This window comes from Heliangelus exortis, chromosome 12 (assembly GCF_036169615.1).
Source record: "Heliangelus exortis chromosome 12, bHelExo1.hap1, whole genome shotgun sequence".
Classification (NCBI taxonomy): domain Eukaryota; kingdom Metazoa; phylum Chordata; class Aves; order Apodiformes; family Trochilidae; genus Heliangelus; species Heliangelus exortis.
Window position 1 is genome coordinate 17,839,985 of NC_092433.1, and position 24,751 is coordinate 17,864,735.

General features: G+C 39.0%; 1 protein-coding gene across 3 annotated transcripts in view; it reads right to left on the bottom strand.

Moving 5' to 3' along the window:
• SHQ1 (SHQ1, H/ACA ribonucleoprotein assembly factor) overlaps positions 1–22,270 on the bottom strand; it is a 38,036-nt gene extending 15,766 nt beyond the window's left edge. The window contains exons 1-11 of one of the 3 annotated variants that reach the window (XM_071756324.1): positions 22,194–22,270; positions 20,308–20,491; positions 20,030–20,094; positions 19,471–19,593; positions 18,548–18,699; positions 16,856–16,968; positions 15,812–15,939; positions 13,306–13,460; positions 11,711–11,764; positions 9,052–9,175; positions 5,357–5,477 (exon numbers count right to left, since the gene is read on the bottom strand). In XM_071756324.1, coding sequence (XP_071612425.1) covers positions 5,357–5,477; positions 9,052–9,175; positions 11,711–11,764; positions 13,306–13,460; positions 15,812–15,939; positions 16,856–16,968; positions 18,548–18,699; positions 19,471–19,593; positions 20,030–20,094; positions 20,308–20,450 — 1,178 coding nt within the window. In that variant the 5' untranslated portion in view covers positions 20,451–20,491; positions 22,194–22,270. Of the gene's footprint in view, positions 1–5,356; positions 5,478–9,051; positions 9,176–11,710; positions 11,765–13,305; positions 13,461–15,811; positions 15,940–16,855; positions 16,969–18,547; positions 18,700–19,470; positions 19,594–20,029; positions 20,100–20,307; positions 20,492–21,297; positions 21,413–22,193 lie in introns of those variants that run through there. The other 2 variants (XM_071756323.1, XM_071756325.1) reach the window with 2 other exon arrangements.
• Positions 22,271–24,751: the final 2,481 nt, after the last annotated feature.

The window sequence follows — 24,751 nt, forward strand, 5'->3', positions numbered from 1 at the left end:
ATAAGATGCTCTCTAGAGCAGAGAACAATGTAAATTAGTAACAGAGCTATACAGCTACAGCTGTGCAACTACTGAAGAGAGACTTCTGAAGATTCAGCGTGGCATCGTGTGTTGGAATGGGCACAAGAGCAGTTAAGATATCAAGTAGGGCTGAGATTCAACAAAAATGTTACTAGATGGTCTCCTACCTTCAAAGCTGCTCTCTTTTTGCAGATATAAAAGCATGGTAACTTGCAAAATAATTTTTTTAAATCAGTCAAAGCCAAGAAAGAGCTCAGAATGAACATAAATCTTTCCTCTACCAAACTTCAAGCAATGCCATGGACTGGAAACTGTGCTGCTAAAGGCTGATTTTCTTACTTCCTTGTGCACTTTACAATCTGATGGGATGCAGGCAGTAAAAACCCTAAACCTTATGGGCCTTACTCTTTTTTCTGGAAGACTTGGGCTCCTTAATGCCTTTGCAACATCAGGCCCACATTACACTACACTGATTAGAACAGTAATTCAGAAAACCTGTGGAAAAGAAGAGGGGGGGCAAACAATCACAGTCAATCACATCACCTCAATGACATGCTGTGAATGTAATTAATCCTACATTTATTTAGAGAAGTTCACACCCTACACATAAAGCAGCAACTCCCTGCTGGCTTCAGACTAGGTAATTATGTTGTAAGAAGGACTAGATTTCTATTATAAAGGGATGAAAAGGAAAACAGACCTATGAAGCCAGCCTATCTTTCAGGGTATGTCTCACTGCAAATCTACAGAAGCAAATATCACATGGCCAGGAATATCTGAGTTAGCCTGGATTTAGTTAGTTGCAATAAAGATAGCAGCTTCTAGACAGGGACTATAAAAATGCCACCAGGAATTTGGGTTTTTACTAGAAAGCAAATACTCCATGCTTGAAGTGGCATGTGAAACCTGCAGTCACAAAAATTAACAAGGTTATGTTGTCTCAGATTGAGGAGCTCCCATGCTTATTGGTGGAGGTGTGATCAGATTAAAGCAGCCCAGACACTGGGGTAACAAATCAGCTGCAGATAAAGAGTTCCACAGCTCACCTCTCACATACACATTTCCTCTGGTGCCCAAGTTGAAGCTACTACAACACATAACACAAATAATGGGTTCGTAAGCTTTTGCAATAGAACAGATCATAAATAAATGTGAGACCCTAAGTTAAAAAGTAGAAAAATGGTGATAACAAAAATAGAATATAAATTACAGGGAATCCAAAGCCTTATTTTGCATTCCTCATACCCATAAAAGTTTGGGAAGTATGCAGCTATCCAACTGTATGTAAGTAAGTGCACCAACCTCTGGAGAACTGCCAGGAACACTTAGATTTTACCTCCAATTCAGGAACACAGAAAACATTCATTTACTAATAGTAAAGCAGTAGATGGCTAAAACTAAACATCTATTTAAATGGTAGGTAATGCTATTTTAAATTGGCATGGACTTAATTGTCCTGTTAGGGATGAAGGGATGCACTTAACTGCCTGGACACAAAGTGTCTCCTAGAAGTCACAGCTTTCCACCTAAAACCTCTCATGTTCTGGCCAGCAGGCATCTTACTGCTGAGCTACCAGGAGGCAGAGAAGTACAACAGTGGACAAGAAAGCACAATGTGAATAAAGAATGGAGAATAAAGACTGCCACAAAGGGGAACACAAAGCACTGGAGAAAGACATCAGGCTACACAAAGGAACCTCAGCACTGCAAGTCAGTGGGTAAACTACTCTGACACCTACAAAGGACACAACTCCAGTGGGGTCAGACACATTGCTTCCCCTCCAGCAGAAGGGAATAAGTTCTCTTGCAACAAACCTACACATATATTCCCCTCTGGTCTCATCAAGCCCATACTGCAGCCATCAGACAACCAACGATTTCCCCAAAGCTCCTTCTCCTCTCCTTCACCTCCTTCTGCTCAGATAAGGCATCAGAGACAGAGAAAAGCTCAGACATAAAACAAATTTGGTCAGAAGTTCACCTTGGAGAGGCTGACATATGTATCATAGTGGTTTGTAAAAGCTCTGACCTAAAGAAAAGAAAAAAAAAAAAGCATGCAAACCAGACAAATTAAATTTAATTTGTTTATGGAAATGAAAGCAATAACAGAAGTGACAGCAGGGTGGATGATAAGCTCACTTAGCAGGGGGATCAAATGAAGTGATGACATGTCATTATGACCTCAGGGGTTAAAGATGCAATTTTCCATCTGGCTGCATCTGGCTTTTCAACATAAATGTTGACACCACCTGCTGAGATCTACTACAAGCTGTCTTCACAGGTCTTTGTCTAGCTTTTGTCACACAGGTTAACATTTACTTTTCTCTCTTTTCTGAGAACTTCTGCTGAGTAACACCCTTTCTTTAAAACCCATTGAACACTTAAAAGGATTTTCCATCCCACTTGATACAAGAGATAAAATTATCAACAGTAACTTCATAAGCAGGTCAAGGAGAGACACTAGAAACCTGGAAAGCAGGTAAAACTAGCTTTAAGATTGCAGACAGGAAGATGAAATTTTAGCTTGCTAATATTTTGGATTGGCTAAGACTTCTAGGAATCTTCACTTAGTAACAGGTACTTGAATGAAATAATTTTTTTGACAACAAAAAAAATCCTTGGAACTGCAGAACTAGCTTCTACTCACCATACCCAACTGACCATTAGCCACCTGCACCTGTTTTATCCAGCAGCTTAATCATTTCCAATTCCAGATACATTGTGCTTAAAATAAATCATCTTTTGCAAGCCCAGTGACACATACACTTACTCATCTCATTTAGCCACAGCCAAATTATGATCTCAAAACAAATTCATAATCAGCTATTGACACACTGTTGGCTACAAGGGTTTATTGAATATTTAAAAGCCAGTACCCATCAGTGGTATTCCTCTCCTCAAGGCTTTATCTGGAGTAAGACTACATGCTGACTACCCATGGATCCATCCATTACGTTTTTGCCTGTGCCAAACTTTTTTTTTCTAAACTTAGTGCTCAGACTTTTCTCTCCAAGTACAGAAGAGCTAAAAATCTTGCTTCTAGTTATTTTTAAAGTTCCCAGATTCTCAACTTAGAAGAACCTACTGTAACTGTTCAGACTTAGAGGCCCCAACCTCCACTAGGACTTGGTTACATACCAGGGTAAAAGAGGAAAAAAAAAAAAAAAACAAAAAAAAACTACACAGATTTTGAGTGCCCTGGCACTACAGCTATTAAAGAGAAGAAAGTGGAGCCAAAGAAAATAATGAAGCTTGGATGGAGAAAAGAACAGCTCTGAAACAAAACAGAGGAATTATCCAGACTGATGAGACTCACAAATAACTTCACTGAAAGACCACCACAACAATACCTGTAAATACCTTCCCCTCCCAAAGCTCTTTCACCACAAAGGCAATTTACCTTCTCCCAGAATAGGAGATGTACCACCCAGCCTCTTCTCCAGATGCCTTACTCACCTTGGGGATTTGGAAACCCCTGTCCTTAACAGAGAAGTTGTCATCCATTCCTAAATCTGTCAAGGTATTTTCTGCATGACATGTGAACTTTGTTTTTTCCCTGATGTTGAAGGGAACAGTGTTCCTGTTTACTTTGCACACACTTAACTTCAAGCACATGCCTCACTGCTGAACAGAACAGAACTTAAACCCATGCTTAAATCCTTTCCTGATTCACAGCCCCAAAATAGGAGCAGTTTCTGCAGTTTTTCTCTCTCTCTTCTCCCAATGACAGACAACTATTGTGCCATGTCATTATGACAATAAGATAGCTTAATTGCCCTCTTCCCAGAAGCTGTCAGTTCTGCTTAACTGGTACATAATGGATGTGTCTGGGAGTAAATGTGTTAATGTATCAGTCATTTATACCTACCATACATTTTCCTCTGCTGTATTTGAAGAAAGCCTTGAGTTTTATGACTAACTTGCTAGCCATTCTATTCATCAGTATGGGCAGCAGTGATATTACTGTCTTATGACTCATTTCAAATCATCTTCAACCTGAACATGAATTTTCCCCACACTTCTAATTTATGGCCAAAGAAAAAAAAAGGCCTCCTCAAAAATGACAGTGTGAAACAAACTGCCTGATCCTGTAACAGATCAGGATTGATGAAACAAAATGCTTGGAAACACCTGGAGCTGCTTTAGAATATTTTGTGCATTGTCACCTACAGGATCATAGTCATTGAAAAGATGCAGAGAAGAATAAGGATCAAGAATATCTACAGCATGTAACAAGCAGCTGTTAACTTCAGGCCTTTTAAAGATGTTCTGGTAAAGTCCTATCTAATGAGGAAGCAGGCTCAGTTCTCTTTCATATTTCCCTTTCTGGTCATGGTTATTACAAAGTTCCCTCTATAGCTCCTCACTGCTTCTTGTGTCTTGTGCACTTCAGTTTTTTCTCCCCGTATCTCTCATTAAATTGTGAGCTGGAATGCAGTGACTATTTTTAATCACTGTTTTATGAGTCTATATGATGTTCCATTAATACAACAATGGCAGGTTTTGTGTTTGTGTTAGCAATGCCTTCCCTTTCCAGAGCAATGCTACTTGCAGCTCCTACATGCATGGGCCTTCAGAGGAGGCTGTGAGGGCATATAAGGGAGGTAGGAAAAGCAGAATCTGCATGAAAAATAAATCTGATAATAAAACACTTAGTAAGATTTGAACATGCAGCTTTCCTGGTACATTTACTCCATTTCTCACTGTCTTCCTACCAATACTTTGGTTTTTAAAGCAAAGTGAAGTGAAAGCCAAAGCATATTGCCAGGGAGAGTGAGCTGGCAAGCAACTGCAGGGGCAAGAGTACAGAGATTCCTGACACTTATTCTGGTGTTAATCATGAACTGGTACAACTGCTGCTGCCCATAAATCAGCTCTTACATACAGATTAAATGGTTTCTAATGCCATCAGACCAGAATTGAAATTTGCCAATTCTGCTGGAAGTTATAAATCCAATGCTGAACTAGTTGTTGTTTCCAACCTTTTTCCTCATGTTACCTTGGTACTATATCAGCATTTTAGCTCCTAAGACTGCAATAGAATTAGTTGCTCAGAAGCTGTTTGTTCCAAAATCATTAATATATTAATGGCAATTCACATTTTTATTTAAAATGCAATTCTTCCTTCTCCAGTGATGTCACAACACTAAAAAAATGCCTTGAATCTCTTTGCTTAAGTAGTAAGAACAGCAGGACAGCCAAGATACCTAAATGCAAAAGATTGATCACATTTCCATTTAGAGAAGAGAGCATTTCTTTTGATTTTCCTGATACTTGATCACAGATGAACTATGTCAAAAACATTTCCCACATCAGTAACTACTGAAGAACTTACTTGCTTTTTTGAATCCAGATGCAATAGTCTGTAATGAAGAGATCATTAAGGATGTAAGCAGGGTCATTCTCCCTAAAAATCTTGTGAATGTCCAGCAGACACTTCAAAACTGCAGCTTTTCCTGGAAAAAGATTTTTATTTTTGTAATTCACTACAAATCATAGCAGAAAATCTTGATCATCTTCTCACCTTTGAGGCTTTAGCAACCACACCATCTACAACCATCTTGAATTTTGAGTTGATTCACAGTCTGAGAACAGCAGTAATGTGACTATGCCCTTCAGTACCCACATCTATGTGGACGTGGAGCCTCTGATTTCAGTAGGAAACTCTGCAAAACTAAAGTTTCAAGGCATAGTCATGCATAATCTTCTGCAGCTGAAGCTCCCTCCTCCAGCTTTTCCCCTTCCCTGAGCTCTGCTGGCCCAAACCTTAGCACAGTCAGTGCACCATATTAAAAAAAAAAAGGAAAAAGAATTAAAAATGGCAAGCAGAAAAGCAACTCATAAATAAGAAATAGTTATACTTTTATATGAAGAAGAGAAAATATTTCCCTGTTTGCCTACACAAATGTGCTGGAAAATAGGAAGGCTGTGAAGATGCATGAGCCACAGGAATTGTGGACAACACCATCCCCTAACACCCCTAAACACCCCTAACACCATCTAAACAGTTCCTTAAAGTAGGCAGAACCTTTCTGCTTCTGTCAGTCACACAATCATTTCATAAACTGAGCCCCAGAAAACTTCCCTTCAGGCTGAAGAAGGTGCCATTTGACATGTGGTTGATAAATGGAGTAAAAAATTAAAAACTGGAATGTTTTCTCACTCCACAACCAGGAATCTTTCTGGAGTCATGTTTAGTTTTCTTCATATGCAACCCCTGTTTATGAAGAATTGATTAATGTAACCTCCAGTTGGCTGGAATCTCCACCCTTAGTTTTTTGAAAGTTGCTAAAGGGTTAAGGTCTGGAGCACTAAAAAATAGAATTATTTTCACTGTTTAACAGGGGGAAAAAAAAAAACCACCACCAAAAAAAAAAAAAAACTCAAACAAAAAAGCAACATTCAAATGAAAACAGCCACTACTGCAAATGGAATCTAATAACCCTCTCCCAAGAGGCTGGCTCCTCCTAGGCAATGAAACCTGAACATGGATGAAATTACATTTTACAGATTAAAAAAAAAAAAAGAGAAACTGGATCAGAACTCCCCCTGCTGTTCAAGTGCAAAATTTGTTTGTTTGTTTTCAAGTAATTTCGTGTTCAAAAAGAGAGAGAGAGCAAAAGTTAAAGGATGTGCAAAGTAGCAATAAGGAGAAATAGCCTAGAAAATAAAAAGCCATAGCAAACAGATGTGAAAAAACCCCACTGCTTGGGAAGAAAGCAATAATAAAATCCCAAATATAAATGATGAATTTCTAGATTATCTCACTATCAATGCTTGTCAAGCCAAACTTGTCAAATTGCACTATTTTGACTAAAAAGAAGTGTGCTCTTTTAAAGAGAAATTGTGTGGAATTAAAATGTTGCTAATTTTTTAAGGTTCTAGCTGTCAAGCTGCCAGCCCAAACCACTTAGAACATCCACTACTGTTACTCATCTGCCAAGTAACAATGTAAATTAGTGACTGTAACACTCACTCTCAATAAAAAGTAGTCTTTTTCTTCATAAATTAGTTATAGGTTATAGTAGTTTAATTGGGGACCTAACTAGAGAAGTTGCAAAGCTATCCAGAGTTAGTGATCTCAAGGACCCTACACACAGAGCACAGCAAAAGACCAGCAGCCTAGGAGCCTTTCTAGCACTTTGGTCAGGAAAACTCACTTTTTTTGTAGCCCTAGGATTGTCACTTTTAAAAATTCATTGCATACTGGAGCTAAGAAAGCTGTGGCACAGAAGATGAAGTCGTGCCAAGGACAAACAATTTCATTTTCTTCACATCACTTAACGAGGCAAGAACTTTTAAGTTCAAGGGTGAAGGAGAAAAATCACCTGCTTCAAATAACCAGCAATAAATGTTTTAAGAACAGGTACAAGAAATTTCAATTATAATCTCAGGAAAATATGAATTATTTATTTTCAAGACAGTTTTTGCATAGCTTCTGTGTAAGGCTACAGCTCTGCATTATACTCAAATATTTTTATTTTTTTTTATGAACAGGTACTATTTCCTGATTGTTCAAAAAAAAAAAAGTTATCCTAACAAGTACAAATAAAAATATTCCAGCTTCTGTAATGGAAACTAATTTCTTGTTCTTCTAACCTATCAAAACTTAAGATGCAAATCTTCAAAGTATATGACTTAAGACAGACTCTAATACCCTCTATTTTTTGGTGTGAAGGTTCATGTTTTAAGTAAAAGAGGGTAACAACTAACTTGTAATTGGGATATACTGGGAGATGGGACATCAAATTTAAGTACTCAGCCATTGTTTTTCTGAGACAAAGATGTTTTTCTTTTCCTGCCATTAAAACCCATTACACTGCTGATGGGGAGAGGATGAGTTGCAACTACAGAGGAAAAACAGAGAAGCTGAGCAGAAAAGGCAGAAATCATACAAGACAGAGCATATGCCTGCAGATCACTGGATTCTTCTGGAGTTCATGGCTATGACAGTTGGTAGATGACAGCTTTATGTTTTTTTCACATAAAAAAACCACACCTGATAAATTTTTGTGGGTAAACTGTCAAGTGCAGCACGTACATTTTCTTGGAAAAGGCAGTGTAGCTGGATGTACCACTGCATTTCCCTCCCTTTTTCAATCCTGCCCAAAGAACATATAAATACAGCAGATATCCTAGATAACTACCCTTTTGACTGACTTCTGAGCAGTTTTGCTGAAGTATTTCAAGAATTATTGCTCATAAAAACAGCATCTCAGGACCTCAGCTTAACACACTCATCTTACAACCTACACTTTGGCAGGGAGGCTTAATTCAGCTTGAAACTGCAAAGCCATGATGAGCAGAACTTAGAACAGATGCAACAGCTGAAGAGGAGGCAAATCTTCCCTTGGAGTGGAGACAAATCCTGGAAGTTCTCAGAAATCCCTCCCATCTTTTTCAGCAGGGCTTCAGGTAAAGAACACAACAGAAAACAACAGGGCTGCTGCAATGCTTGTGACAGTGCAAACTTTGAAATAAAAACTGAGACACTCTTAGAACAGGCTCTGAATCAACTACAGCATCTAACCTACCACAACCAAAGCTTCATTAATGTGGTCTTTTCAAACAAAAAATCTCTTTATGGATAAATGTAGTACAGAAAAAATACTTTTAAAATCAGCAACATGTAAACAATTATAACCAACTATAATTTTTTTCTGTTTCCCTAAAGCTTTAGAAATCACAGCTGGACTATTCTGATTTATCAAGATAGAAGATCTGATAAAAGCATTTTCTAAGAATAAGACAATCATAACATTCCTTTTGTGTGGATTTTCTGGAGTGAATAAGACACCTCAGTTTACACCACAACTGTGTTACCCACTGGCTAATAAATGAGTTGCTTCAGGGGCTTTTTTTTCCTGGCAGGGACACTGATTTTGTTGTCTCCCTGGCCCCGTTTTCAGAAAACCACAAGATGTGCAGTCATGTTGGTATCTGTCAAGTTTGGGAGGATCTGTCCAAAATATTCACAAGTTATTAAATAAGCTATAAAGAGGCATCACTTCCAATCCCCTCAAAACTTACCCAGTTGTAGTATCATGACTGTATCATTGAGGGCACGTGTCACTAACCCAAAATGTCTGTGGAGTGGATAGCACAGCACTCTTCTTCCAAAAGAGATGAGGACATCATGAATGTTACTGAAACTCTGTATGTAACAATTAAAAATAGAAATTAATCTGTGTGCTTGTCAAAAACAAAGAATAAGGTTTTGTTCATCTGTTTGTTTTACCTCAAGGAAAAAAGTCACAGCAGCACAGAAACAACCCCCCACATTTTTATCTCTTATCCATCTAAAAATGAGTGTTTTAACAGATATGGAAATCAAGATGTTACACAGTAACAAGACACTGCACATTTAGCTTGCATGGCAGGATAGCAGAAGCCCTACGTGTTTTAGTGGTTTTGAATATAAAAAGAACGTAGAGAATAAGAATAAAATATCTAATCAAGACTTTGCCATTCTTTAAATTAAAGCAATAAATTACATCTGTCCTGAATTATTATAGATATTAAGGGAAAACTATAAAAAGCCTTTAAAGAATAAAGAAAAATTAAAGCCACATGATATTAATGAAATACATGTGTACATATAAGATCCTTTAAAATGATACATGACTCTGCCTTTCATGAAAATTATAGATATTCAAGACTGGGATAAATGTATCTGCCTAAGGAAAGCAGTTCATTGTACTCCATTACAAGTGAGGAAGACCTCTAATTTACTCAGGTCAGAGGCATTAATGAGTTATTAAAGACTTTCTTGAAAGTGATGTTCTTTCCAGCTTCCACTTTTCAAGACCCTACATTCCATTTATAAACTCAAATAAAAATACCTATTTCATCTTGAAATCTTGATTTATTGAAATTAATAAACACACTTTGCTGACAGCCAGCACTTCTTTACATTATATGACTACCTCAACCTATTCTTCATTGTAATGGATCACCAGTAAGCATTTAAATTATTGATGTTTTGGCTTTAGTATTTAAGTCTAAGGTGTGTAGAAGTCAGGCACAGCAAAATGGCAGTCAGTTCAAACACACCATAGCTGAGGCAATTTTGTTTACAGACTGATGAAAACACCCACCCCTACATGGTTTGTGTAGCAGAGTTATTAACAGCTTGGTGCCAGGAGACTCAATTTTCTGGGTGTGAAATATACTGTTGGCACAGGCTGTGCCAAGAACTGCTACATTAAAGGATAAGCACATGCAGAAAACTCCATCACTGTGTTAGGCTATAGATCTGAAAAAAAAAAAATAGAGTAAGGGCAAGCACTGCATTTGAACTGCACTCCTCAGTGACTTGCTACTGCAGAACATTCAACTGGAAACAGATCTAACAAAACCAGTTGTCACAGAACAAGTTATTACTGAACACATTTGCCACTCCTAGAAATGTTTGAAGGGCTGGACCCAAAAATCCTGTCCTGCTAACTGAGACTTGGCTCAGCAGTCTGAGGAATGAGGGTGGGACAGTCCTTCCTAGCTTGCTGCCATCATGAGAAATAATGGATTGCAGCCTCAGTGAAGTCCCCTCCACTTCCAAGCTCTGCAACAACAATTGCACAGGACTGGGTGCTGCCAGTGAACAATCTGAAAGTGCAAAGAAGAGAATTCAGTTTGTTTCCTTCAGTCTGTGTTGGTTTCAAAGGGACAGAAGCAAATAAACCCACAGGGATGTGGCAGTGACACTGGAAAGAAGGGGGCAGAAAAAGCAACACAGTCCACTGACCAACTCTGCAAGAAACTTGAAAAAAAAGTATTCAGCTCTTGTCTAAAAAAACAAAAAAACAACCCACACAGTCATTAAAGCCTAATGGGACAGTAGTTTTACAACTGCAAAACTGAGGTCTTTTTCCTACAAGAATATGGAATGCAGCTTCTCCATGATAAGGAAAAAAAACAACTAAGAAACAAACCTAAAGTTTTTGATTGATTCTCAAGAGCTTTTCCTATCACTGGGTCTGCATTTAGCTCTGGACTTCCCAGTTCCACTCTCCAATGTACTCTTAAATCACACAGCAAAGTGAAGGGGAAGCCAGAAACCACCTGATTTGCAGCCAAGAAAAGAGCAAGCTCCAAGTTCTGGGTGATGAACTAGGAAGCAGAAAGGCTCAGCTGTCAAAACCTCCAGAAGTTAACAATAAATTGCATTATTAAAGCCTGCCATCTTCAAAAGTTAAAAATGTATCTGAGGCAGGACTTAAAAGACATTTTTTATGCCCTTTAGTGTGTTTTAGCCAATTAAACAGGAAGATAAACTTCTGATGAAGGAGCTGGAAGGCTCTGTTTTCTTCCCTAAGCACACACATCCTGTGGACATAGGTGAAGAATAATTACAGCTGCTTCCCAAGTCAAGGTCAGGACTTGTGAATCAAGCTCTGGAGCTGGGGATATTGTGAAGATCAACAGCTATTCCCTAATGCCCATGCTTTCCTGGATTAATTAAGGTGTCCCAGCACCCAGACAGACAGACAAGAAGTCCTATTCCAGCCTCTTGATGCTGTGAGTAGCTGGGAGGCCAGAATTCACTGTCAATTTCTTCTACTTTCTACTATACAGATGACAAAACTTGAATTCAATATTGCAAGAGTAAGCTTTGCATAAAAGCAACACACAATAGCAAAACCCAAATAAAACAGCAGACACATAATGCAAAACTTGAGTTTTCACTTACCTCCAGCCAGCACAATGTTGCACTCAGTTTCCTGATGTTCCATGATGATTCAACCTGATTTTAAGAGGAGCCCATAAAAAGAAATATTATCTCATTCAACATTCAAGACTGCTGGCAAACTATTTGAGATAACATTCTGGCAGCAATTGAAGAACCTTTGTGAAGCTGAAGCAGTAATTGTATTATGTGCATGGAAATGGCCACTGGACAGCATTAAAAATTATATTGCAAAGCAGATGCTAAATAAATGAATTGGTTTATGTATTGGGAATACCCAGCCTGTGTACAAAGCCTTTAAAATACAACAACTATAGGAAAACAGCATTTTTATGGAAATCTGTCCCTTTTCAGACTCAAAGCTCAAGCTAAGATGCCTTGTATTATGAAAACACCTCAAGACCTTTGGCTTTCAGAGAAGGTCCTAAAGCCAGCAGTAGATGTAAAATGTCATTATTTCTTAAAATGTGAGAGACTCACAGTATTTCTGGGGTAGTGTGGTCTAGTGGAATGATTAGGGCAAAAAGCCAGGAAGCCTTGATTTATAATCCTGGGTCTAGAAAAGCCTGATAAACATTTGTACTATTGTTTTCCTCCCATAATTGCAATTCTGTGCAACACTAACACACAATACAACAACCATTCCAGATTATTCTGTTGAATAAGCAGGTCTCAACATTTTTGCCTGCCATTCAAAAAATCCATGTCCCACAATTGAGTTTGATTAAGTTAGCATGGTTTTGATTATATGTCCCCATATTTTGCTTAAAAGCATTATGAAAACATCTCATCAGCAAATGGTAGGCACAAAGTTGTATCTGGGAAGCAAGTCCATTTTAAAAAGGCAAACCTTCCACAGAACAGCATGGAATCCATTCTAAACTTCTGCTTAATTCTAAACTTTTGCTTAATTGTCTCCATCCTGTAAGAAACCCAGGATACAGAAGAAAATAAAGCTGACTGCTGCTTGTGTAAGTGATGGGCAAACACCAGGATCCTGGAAATGGAAACATGCCTTCCTACTTCACTCCAGCATTTAAATACCAGAAAAATAAAAGCTCTGCATTAGGGTGATTTTATACTTTAAATGTGTGCCAATTAAAAAAAAAAACAAATGCCTCAGTCTAGTCTCTAGAATGCCTCAGGAAAGAATTTCCAAACTCGGTGCATAAGCTTAAAAAAGAAAAAAAAAAGAAAAAATTTCAGGATTTTAGACATGTCAAATGGTGGTCTATCTAAAACATTAAACACAGTTTCTGTCCTACAAACAATGATTTTCCATGCTTTTTCAGAATCTGGATTGGTATCAAGGCACATCACACCACAAATCAGAAACAGTTGTCTGGAGTCTCCTGTATCTCCTATAGCTAAAATGCTGCTCCAGAAGGACAGAAGTATTTAGAAATTCTATTAATCCCTAAATATATCCCAACAACTCAATCTAGAAATGCAAAGTGTTTCATTTTAACCTACTCAATTATATGCTTTTAGGTAATAATTTAAGTCCACTTTGATAGCTAAGATTCATGAATGACACTACAGGGTCCAGCACTCGTGTCCTGAACCATAATAAATTTATTAATCTCTTTTTTACTTACATTCTTCTCTCCTTCATTGACACAGATTTCATAGCAATATGCCAGAAGGATATCAATTAAACCAAGATACACATGATGACAGCTTCTTTTATCCAAAAGATAAGATTTATTTGTGAACTTCCTTAGCTGCTCCCTCTCTTCTTCAGAGAAGACAACTATAAAAAGCAAAAGCATAACTGGTGATGAATTTAAAGCTGGCACATTCAATTTAATAGGTGGTTAATACTTCTTCAACAGTTTCTTTAAAAAGAAGTGTGCTACTCATCACAAGTCACTCACCAATTCCATCCCTGCAATGCACTGCATGTACACACTGGCAACTCTGAACCCCTCTGGATTTCTGTGGGTGTTTTCCTACAAACACAATGCTGAAACCTGCTCTGGTACTTCTGGTTCTTCAGCCTTACAATTATCTCAGCTGCCTGGTAGCCAACAAGCTGGACATCTTTGCCTTTTTCTGGAGTACCCTTTGTCTTTTTACAGCTAAGCACCAGTGTTCAGAGGCTTCTTACAAGCACTCTACTACCAGTGGCAGCCTCTTCTCCTCCTAGTAGTGCAGCACACCTCAGCTTAACAAACCCAGGCTTCTCCTCAGTTCTACTGGAAATAACATTTTTCAAGTAGCACACAAGTCCCTTCACTTAGCACAGTCCTTTTTTCTTTTACATGCCTTTTCTATGTCACCTCCATTTACTGAGCATCCCTCCCAGAATACACAATAATCTATTACACATGCAGCCAAACTGCATTCCACTTGGAAGAATTCCTTCATCTGAAACCCCTCTGAGCCAGAACATCCCTTTGATTGGATAAGGCATGGAAGCAATACAAAGCCACAGAGAATTCATCCTGCTGATCATCAAATTCCAGGTTGGACAGCCTGGACCCACCTCCTGACCTTTTGTGTTTCCACTCAAGAGACCCTCAAGTGGAACCTGCACTCCCTCTCATGGTGGTTTTTTTAACCACAATTCACTCAGGTTTAGGAACTTCTGATGGTTTCAGATCCCCATTTAGCTGCTTGCCCACCCCAGCAGCTGTTGCCATTCAAACATCAGAAAGGAAATTACCAAAACTGAGGTTCTTCTAAAATAAAGGGTGAGCAATTGTCCTTAACATAACCCAAACACCCCAGAGCCTCTTACATGACTTAAATTTTCTCAAGATCCACAAAACTACATGAGCCTCTTCACTCAGCCATATGAAGATCAGACTAAATTTTATTGATCATCCTTCTCAAATATATATCTGTTATACCAAATGGCTTCAAGACAACTTTATGTAGCACCATTTTCTGCACAACTTTTGTTTACAGGCTTGTCAGGCCTTTAGTATTTTGTCTGGTTTTACTGCCCCTGAAACCTAGCAACACACATTCTTCTTCAGAATCTCCATATGACAAAAATATTCTTTATCAAGAAAATAATATAGTATTTCTTTGTTTTCATTACACTTCTAAGCACAGGCAGACATTACCAGTGTTTCATTTACTAAAGAGTGAATGGATAAAAACAAACAAAAGAGCCTAAGAGCCTTCATTATTCTGTTTTCCAGCCTCTTGTAACTTTCTCCAATGCTTTTTAAATCAAAACCTTATGAGGGATATAATTAAAAATTCCTGGCTTCAGAGACTGAGACAAGACCAAGAATGAAGATCAGATTACATTCACAGTAAAAAATACACAACATTTATCCAAATTGCATTGCTGTTGTCCTGTAGAAGATGTGAAAGTGCAGGTATTATTAATGCACTAATATTTGTTAAGAACCCCTGGTGATGGGATTATCATTATCTACTTCAGTAATATCAGTTTTTCATACTACACAGGAAATGAACAAAGGACAGAAGAAAACACATAATACTCTCTGCAATTACTGTGTACAGGATGGTAACCTCAGTAACCTGTTAACACTCCTGCTACAAGGTCAGCTACTAAACCTAAAAACATTGCTGTTAGGTTCCCAAAGGACAAATATTTTCCTTTGAAAAGCATCTCCAAGACCCATAAAATATCAGGAGAGTAATAAATGCCACAAACTTCTATAATACTGTGTAAATAAAATAAAACATCCCCCAGAATATGTGCTCAGACAGAGGTAAGGGCTGATGCCAGTACAGTCTTCCACAGCTGATTCTTGGAAAACTTGCTGCCAAGTGTCTGCACTGCATTTGGGAGTGGATAAAACAAACCAGTTCTGACTAATTTTTCCATTGAAAATACAAGTAAGAAAGGGAGAACCAGCTACTCAGAATGTGAAGAACAAAAGGAGATAAGCACCAACAAAGGACCCATTTTCCTATTTATATATTTATCTACTTACAGTTTTAGCTATTACAATGACTACACAGACAGTTTTATTTGAATTCAGATGCTATGAGTCACTGACACTAGCAGGTCCTTTGAATCTTCAATTAAAGCCCCCTTTAACAGGGAATTTTTCCTCTTTTAAACCCATACAAGCATCAGGTGTGTGTGTGTGTGTGTGTGTGTGTGTATGTCCTCACCAAATTTAGGAGTGTCCTCTTCTTGATGACTTTCTCCCTGCAAGGCTGTCATTTTTTTATGAGCATCAACCCACCATGGCTTGTACTTTAAAACATGCTGAATAGCTTCATCTTCAAAAAAATCAGCTCTAGGGGAAAAAATTTAAAATTATGCTATTTATATCAGTTTATAGTGTCTGTGGGTATATTTTAATGCCTACATATTTTAATGCACCTGACTTGCCTCCAGGCTATTTTCAACACATCAGAAATACATCCTTTGATTTAAGGCCAGAAAATAATCATCAGTAAAACCATAAATAATTTTCTCTTCCTCACTTCCTCCAACTTTCCTGAGCCACCCAGAAGCCTAGGTAACTGGTGAGCTTGAGACACCACATTAATTTATTCTGGTTGCATTTAATAGAAAACACCCCAAGAGAAGGCTTCTCAGACAACATCACTGGCAGCAAACTTGATTTTACTGGGAAGCTCTCCCACTCAAAACCTGCATATGCTTTGGGGAGGAAAGGCACAAAGAATCATTTTCAGCTTCATTACATGGGCTGAAGCACAAAGAAACACCAAGTTTTAATTTGCAACTTTCCCTCGTTCTGCTGAAAAACAAGTTTCATGAGAAGGAGGCAAAAACCAAAGCAGCTTAGAACAAATCTTTGTAACTTCAAAACCCAAATTTCCTTCCTTGTAGACCAGGATGGTCCAGTAAGCCTTGTTTGACAAATGGAAAACAAAGTTCTGATACCTAAAATTCTGCTAGGGATTGGCTACTCACAGCTGAAGAGAAGCATGAAATAAGGACAGGAGCACCTGCTGGAACACAGACTTAAGGAGTAATTATACAACAGAATAACCCCAAAATAGATGAGCAATGTCTTGTTTCAGTGTTGCATTTAACAATCCACTCTAAGGGCTGCTGGATTGGGACAAAGAAACAAACAACTGAAACCTTGTTTCCAAAATCTTAAAACCAATCTTACAAAAAGAAAAAAAATGAATATATTTAAACTATTTTTACTTGACCAGGTGAAGTAAATTGGTACTCACAGGTAATGATCAGGGTCAAACTTGGCAGCCTCAGCTGCCAGGCGTTTCCTCCTACGTTCACCTACAGGAATCTGGTCTGGATCCCTGATGTCAATAACATCACTGAGTTCATCCTGTACATGGAACAAAAAAATTACAGGACCAAGTCACAGGTGTGATATGCAAGATTTATTTTGTTAAGAGTTTAGGAAGGATGCTTCTCAGTATTACACTGAAATCCCCAGCTGCTCTTCAACCTCCCTTTGAAATCTTCTAAATTCAGGCTCCACCATGCAAAAAAAACCATCAGAATTGCAAGGAAATTCAGGTATTTGAAGCTCCCTAGAATTCATGATACTATCAAGTTTATTAGGGCCATTTTATCATAAGACAGGTGGGTTATTTCGCATTATGATACAATTTGAAATGTTTAACAGAAGCACACAACCACAATAAAGAAGAGATGAAACTCTAGATAATGTTCTTGAAACTTTTAAGGTCACCCTCACACACACTCTGAAGTGGATATACATTAATTAATGGGCAATTGCAGTGCCCTTTTAAGCACCATTAAGTAGTGGTACATTAATGCTGGTAGGAAATGTACTTTTCTTCTTGTGCTAACAAACCAGTGTATATATCCTAACAAAATGTAAATGCTTCCTCCATAAATAGCAATCCTTCTGCTGAAAATACTGTAATTCATGCAATAATGAGTTCTAGAGTTACATTACTAAGTGGCTTTAAACAGCTACAACTTAAAATTGCTTAGAGTAAAAACATTACCAAAAGAATGACATTACCATTTACTATTTTAACAAAAGCTCTGGATACTATGAACATTGTACTACCCAGCATGCTACAGGTTGTAGATTAGCTTCAATCTGTTAAAGAGTTGAAGAAATGCTGACAGCACAAGAGCAAAGTAACTGCATTTTAGAGCTCCTAGCATACCAATTAATCCATGAACACACATCTCAGTACATCAGCATAACCCTAGTAAATCCCACAGACACCAGGAGGACAGACACCTTAAAGAGGGCACACTTCAAAAGTTATTCTCTTGAGAGAAAATCAAGTCCAAAATGTACAAACCAAAAATTATCGTGAATTTCCCAATGAAAAAAAAAAATGCAACAACATAACAGGACCTCCAGAATAGCCAGCTTTATTTTGGTTGGGGTTGTTTGGGGGTTTTTTTCTGTAACTTCTTTTTAATTTATTTTAAAAATAAAATTCACAGAATCTGAAAGATACTGTACATTGATGCTAAATATGTTTGAAGTCAGAATATAAGACCATATCAAATATCAAGCAGAAGTGTTAGCAGGAGACTGTTAACAGCCTATAAACTGCAGCTTGCCAGACTGTTCACCTTGCCTACTTCTTACCTGGCTTCTCAGGCTGGTTGAGGCCAATTTTACCAAGGACCCCATTCATCCCTTTCCTCTGAGACTACTGAAATGTTTGCAGAAAGAGATCAGAGTGTTGACTCTGCTATGCAATTAACTCAGTCTCAACCACCTCCTACTTCTGCAGGTATGAGGCACAAACTCTCTGTACCACTACACGTAAAAGCAGAATCCTCCCAGTCACAGATTGCCACAACAGTTGCCTAACAATCCCCTCCTGAATATGGAATAAGCCAGGAAGCTTTGCCACCATAAAATTACCCAGAACTTTTATGATGGAAAAGGACAAAATTGCACCCACCTGCAGGCGCTGGAAAACCCCTGACCGCAGATTCCCAAATCCATAACAGTTCTGCAATGGCTGAGCACTTTCTGCACTTTCTTTGTAAGGAGTCTGCTCTATTTCCCAGTCAAATTCTTCTTCCTCCTCTTCAGACACCTCAGCAGAGGCAGCTGTATGGTCAGAGAAAGAAGATTATTACACAGAACGTGTAACTGGTTTAATAGAAGGCAAACCCTGGTGACACAGGAACTCTTTCTCATTTTACTACATCTTTTTGAAGATCTTACACAACACTGGGTCATGCAGGTAGAAAATTACATCAGCAATCCACAAGCTCTGCTCCAAATTCTCCAGCTTTCAAAAATGAAGACCAGGAACACTGAAGTTTTTAAGTTTTAAGAACAACTGTTCCACAAAACCAGAATTTTATCCTAAGGGAACCCCGAGAGGAGCAAAGTGATGTTATCAAGAATTTAAGTATTAAGAAATGAAACACAGGTAAATCAAACACTCCTGTCTGCTAAATACTGATGTTAACACTCAGTTATTCACTAGAACCTGTGGTTTTAATTAGCTTCTACCAATTGAGCTACAAGTCCAGCTGAGCCAGCTTGGAGAAAGCTGACAATCCAAACGCATGTGTGCTATACAACCACTAGAGGGGCACAGAGACCTACAGAGGATTAGCACATTTTTGGGAAGATGTAAACATAACTAAGCCTATAAAGATGACATGTAGGTCATCTGCAACACAATTATTTCTCAGTTTAACCATAACCTCAGATTCATGCACCCCCACATCATTAGACAATTGCAATTAGACAATTGCACCCCCCATTGCATTAGACAATAAGAGAAATACTGTATTTTTCTACATTTATCATTATGTAGCTCTGTAATTATTTCATTGTGTATAGTATAAACAGGATTTTTTGTCATACCTATCTCTTCTACTAAAGGTTTTGCTGATCTTGATTTCTTTGGTGCTAGGAGAGATGTCAGCATGTCCAGTCCCTCAAAATACTGGCCAGGAATCTCCTTAGGTAACTGAATTGTAAAAATTCCTTAAAGGAAAGTCAGAATATAGTTATTGCATTAAAATAGCCAAGACAAACAAAAACATGCATTTTTTCTCGAGTGGAAAAGGTTCATAGGAACTGGGACACATGCAGGTAGGATTTTATTATACATCCACCTGTGTGTTTTTAACCTTACTTCACAAGTTTCACCCAAATCAAAGACTTTAATGACAGAGTATGAAAGAATATTTAACCAATTGTGGTCTCTTGACTCACATTGTATGAACACAAAACAACAGAGTACAAGCTTTATTTTATTTTTAATCTTTCCACCCATCTAGAATTCAACAGAAGATTTACTGGAAGTATTGTATACTTCACTAAAGTATACAGTTTAAAGAATAAAGATCTACAGAATTGCAGGAAAGAAAACTGTAGATTATCAGAGTAGTAGTTTTAATGACACATATAACATTAATACCTTTGTCTGTATTATAAGATGCTTTTTCTCTGCCATCTTCCACAACTCTTCCAGGAAGAGTCAACCTGCAGTCAAAAAAAAAAAAGCTTCACTGAATGCTTAATTCTGCAACTTAACATCTCAACCTATTAAAGTTTAAGGCACATCCCAAAAGCAGCAGAAAGGCCTTAACTACATGACTGCTGTTGATATTAATGGAAGTTATAAAGTTAAATCCCCAAGTACTTCAAATTATTTTCCTCTAACCATTATCACATTTTAATACTTCCACTACTTGCCTCAGAAAGTATGGTTTAGCATAAAATTTGAAGTCTTCCCCTTCAAAATACAAGTCAAACTCTGAAGCTCTGGCATAAGGGACTTTAATTATTATTGTAAGAAAATCTGGATCCTGGGTCAGTTCAAAAGCTGGAGTTATCATGATGAATCCAGCAGGAAAAGCAACCACTGGCTGTGTGGTTCCTATCAAAACAGGAAAACAAAAGATTATTGTAGTTTTCAAATTATGAGAACAAAACAGCACATCTTCAAAATTCCCTAAGAACACTCTCCCAAAAATCACCTTCCACATGCTCAAGAAACCACTCATGGCAATAGCAACACAACAAAAGAAAGTGCAATAAAAAGAATTTGAAGATACCACCCCTCTGCACCTTAATTAAACAATTGCTAATAAATGAATGCAAAAGCACCTGCAGTGGGCTCCTGACACAAGAGCTACCTGAAGAGTTTAAATGCAAGCAGCTGGCACACTCAGGATGCCCAATTCAAACTCTTCTGATCTATTTGCAGGGTTTTCACAAATCCTGAAAAGGAATCCTAAAAACCTCACATTTCTTCTGAAGATTCAGTCAAAAAAAAAAACAACCTATAAATAGTACAGCAGTTCTAACAGAATTAAATGATGACAGGATATCTATAATCTTCACCAGGTGTTTTAAGGATATTTAAGGTCAGCATCCCTGGGTATGTATATATAACAACAGAAATTTACACAGTACCATCGTGTGAGTCTTCAGCAGCTTTGAAATGCAAGATAATTCCTCAGGTTCAGCTTAGAAAACTAACTTTTTAAGACAAAAATATTTTTACCAAAAGAATGCAATGGAGAACAACTGCTATACAGGGAAAGAGCTACTTTTCACTGACTTTATTATCTTTATTAAACATTCTTACCATTTCATGAACAAGCACGAATTAACCATTAACAGGCCTGAATCAACAGATTACTTATTTTCTCATACAGGAAAATGCTATAAGTCATCTACCTCAATAAAAATAGGAAAGAAGTGGAAGTCCCCTTTCCACAGGTAACACTTGATTCCAGGGTAACATTCCCAGCTGCCATGTACTTATCGAGTTGTAACCAAATGGGAAACACCTGCCAGAAGAACACCCACCAGCCCATGTACATCTCTGTAGACTTTATTTTCCTACTTTTTTTCCCCATCTGCGTTCTCCGTGGACTTTTTGAACACCACATGTCTAACGACATGGAGAAGGAGGTGCCACAAACTCACCAGCTCAGCCCCCCAAGGAGGCTACGGTTTTCTTTCCCCAAATCACAGGTTCTGAACATTTAACCCCAGCTCTGAGCTTCTCTTTCCGCATCCCTGAGGGTTCCCCCAAGCCCCGGGGGTTTCACAGACCGCGAACCCCTGACACCCACCCCACGGCAACTCCATCCCCAGGAGCGCGATTTTCCCCCAACCTCAAACCCCAGAACCCCATCTTTGCCTGTAAAAAAACCCCTCTATCCACTGGATGGAATAAAAAAAACACAACGTTTCGGTGGCAGCAAGGGACGAACGCTTTGCTCCCCTTCCCTCCAGGCTACGACGCTGCCATTTCCTTTCCCGCCGCTGCTCATCAAGGGGGTGGAAGGCCAAGCTGCGGGGCACACACCAAGGAACCCCCAACCCAGCCATACCCCGCACCCCGCGGGAGAAGCCGGCAGGGACCGCGGGGACACCATGAGGAAGCGGACGAACCGGGCTCCACGCCACAGCCCAGGGCCGCGAACCGCCGCCACCCCCCCCTCCCAAACCCCGGAAGGCTCTCAGAGCAGTGAAGCCACCCAAGAGGCGGCTGCCAGCGGGGACAGCCTAGCCGAACCGAACCCCGCATCCCGAACCCCGAATCACGCATCCTCCGGACCACTCACCGCTCCCGCCGCCCCCCCGCAGCGCCGAGGCGAGGAGCCCGCATGCGCAGGGACGGCCATAATAGGCGGGAAGTCGCCCCGCCCCGATCCTCCCCCTCACCGCCTCCGCCCCGCTCGCCGCTACCCGCCTTCCGGAGGGAACAAAAGCGGGAAAGACGCGGGGTTTAATAAAGAGAAGCGAGAGGTTCCTGAAGGATTCAGAGAGGCTGGGGGAGCGTCCGCCATCCTTCAGGCCCAGGCTTTCCTTACACTCTCTCAGAGCCTGAGCGCTTCAGGGGGGTCCTTTCCTCAGAGTTTCCCTCGCCTCGGGGGAATCCTTCCCTTGAGGTTTCCCTAGCTTCGGGGCGGCCCTTCCTTCAGAGTTTCTTTGACTTCAGGAGGGTCCTTCCCTCAGAGTTTCCCTCGCTTCAGGGGATCCTTCCCTCAGGGTTTCCCTCACTTTGCGGGGGTCCTTTCTTCAGAGTTTCCCTCACTTCGGGGGTATCCTTCCCTTGAGTTTTCCCTTGGGGGCTTCCTTCCCTCAGAGCTTCCTCTCGCTTTGGGGGGGATTCTTCCCTCAGAGTTTCCCCTGCTTTGGGGGTATCCTTCCCTTGAGTTTTCCCTCGGTTTGGGGGCGTCCTTCCCTCAGGGTTTCCCTCGCTTCGGGGGATCCTTCTATCAGGGTTTCCATCACTTTGGGGGGATCCTGCCCTCAAGGTTTCCCTCCACTGGTTTTATTTTTTTAAGGAAAGTGGGCCAGAAGTCCTCGTTGAAGGGAAATCCATCGCTCTCAAGGTGAAGGCAGTATGTGATCCCAGCCAGTGCCAACTGCCATCCTGATAAATGTTTTAAAAAAAGAAAAAAAAGATTGACGAGGGGAGTGCTGCAGTGTGAAGCTGACCTTAGCAACCTCAGTGCTTCCCCCTTCACCACAGCTACAACCATACCTAAAATATTCACGTTTATCTTAAACATTATCAGGACACTGAAAGTTAAAGGGGGTGTCTCGCTGCTCAGAAGATCAGAGATGCTTCTTTGTGTAAGTAAAGTGTGCAGTGAGAACATGGATCTCTGGAGAGCAGAGAATGAAGTTAAGGACTGAGTAAAAAGGAATGGGAGGTTTGGGCCTAATGTAAATTTAAATTGAGGTAGTATGGATAAAATTCTTTCAGGAACAGAAATGCATGGAAATTGAAGACTGCAGAAAGAGATTATACAAAAGACTGAACCCACCAACACTCAGGAGTTTCCAATTACTTAAGTCTCTTCTAAGTAGATAAAAGCCAACAAGATTGACAATCTGAATAGAGTCAGATCCTTATGAATCAAAAGAAACAGCATTAAGGAGAAAATACAACAGGAAGTTAAAAAAAAATGCTTTTAGCAGAAAAGTTGCTTTAAAAGCCATGATTTACTTGCCTTTAATCTGATTTTTCTGTCGCTAGGCCATGAAAGGTATTCTGGTTTCAGATAACTGTCTCAATTTTTAAATGCTACAAATTTTACAAATGCTACATCCTGTCCCCCCTGAAATGTATCCAAATGTTTTTCCTGAAGTGAAAACAAAAACCAAAACAAACAAATCAAGCAAAATAAAAACAAAAAACCCCTTATAGTTATATAACATCTGCTTTGTTGACATGCACAAAAAAATAAATATTTGGCTCAATATGTATCATTCTGCACATTGATCTAAAACCGATGGATGGTTTTAAAACTCAGACTAAACTCTCTTGTGTCCCAGTTTTTTACATGAAGAAATTGAAGGCACCTGGCATATAAAATGCAAATTTTTTATATTCAGAAGTTAATGACCTCTAATTTCAAATGCTGGTGTGACTTGAACCAAGGCCTCAGAAACTTTTAATTCATTTCCAGAGAACTTCAGCATTAATTAACTTTTGGACCTCAGCCTTTTTCCTCTGGTAATATTTTTCTGGTAAAAGAAATATGTGCTGATTTCAGTGAAGAAACAAGTGAATCGGCCATTCTGCTTTTCCAGGAAACTATGAAGGAGCATCCCTAAGAAATTTGTACTTATTTCTTATGTAAAAAATATGCTGAGTTTCTTAGGATAGCAACAAAGACATTTCAGTAAGAAATGTAGAAAGAATACACCTTTTGGTGCATCTTTTGGATGAGGAAGTGAATTTGGCTGCTCTATGTTTAATGGAGCACTGAAAAATCAGAATGCATCATCTACAATGGTTTGGGAAAAAAAACCTAGACCTTTTGAAAAATAGAAACATGAAGCTTTGCAATTTATAAGCACAGTTGACTCTGCATGTAATATATAATATAATACATAACTATTTCCATTACCTAAATGATCAGTGCTATAATATTTATTAACAACTTGAAGTATTGTAACTGTCAGACTTACTCCTTGAAAAAAAACGTGGAAATGAACAATGTAAATGCTAACTGGGGGCTTTTCCTAAGATGGAAATAAAAAACAGCATTGCACATTTGGGTAAAATTCATATTACTCTTCCCTTTAACTTTGAAAGCAAGTGAAAACCAAATATTTGTACTTCTTTTGTCTAAATGGAATGAAGCATTCCCCTGAAGCTAATGCA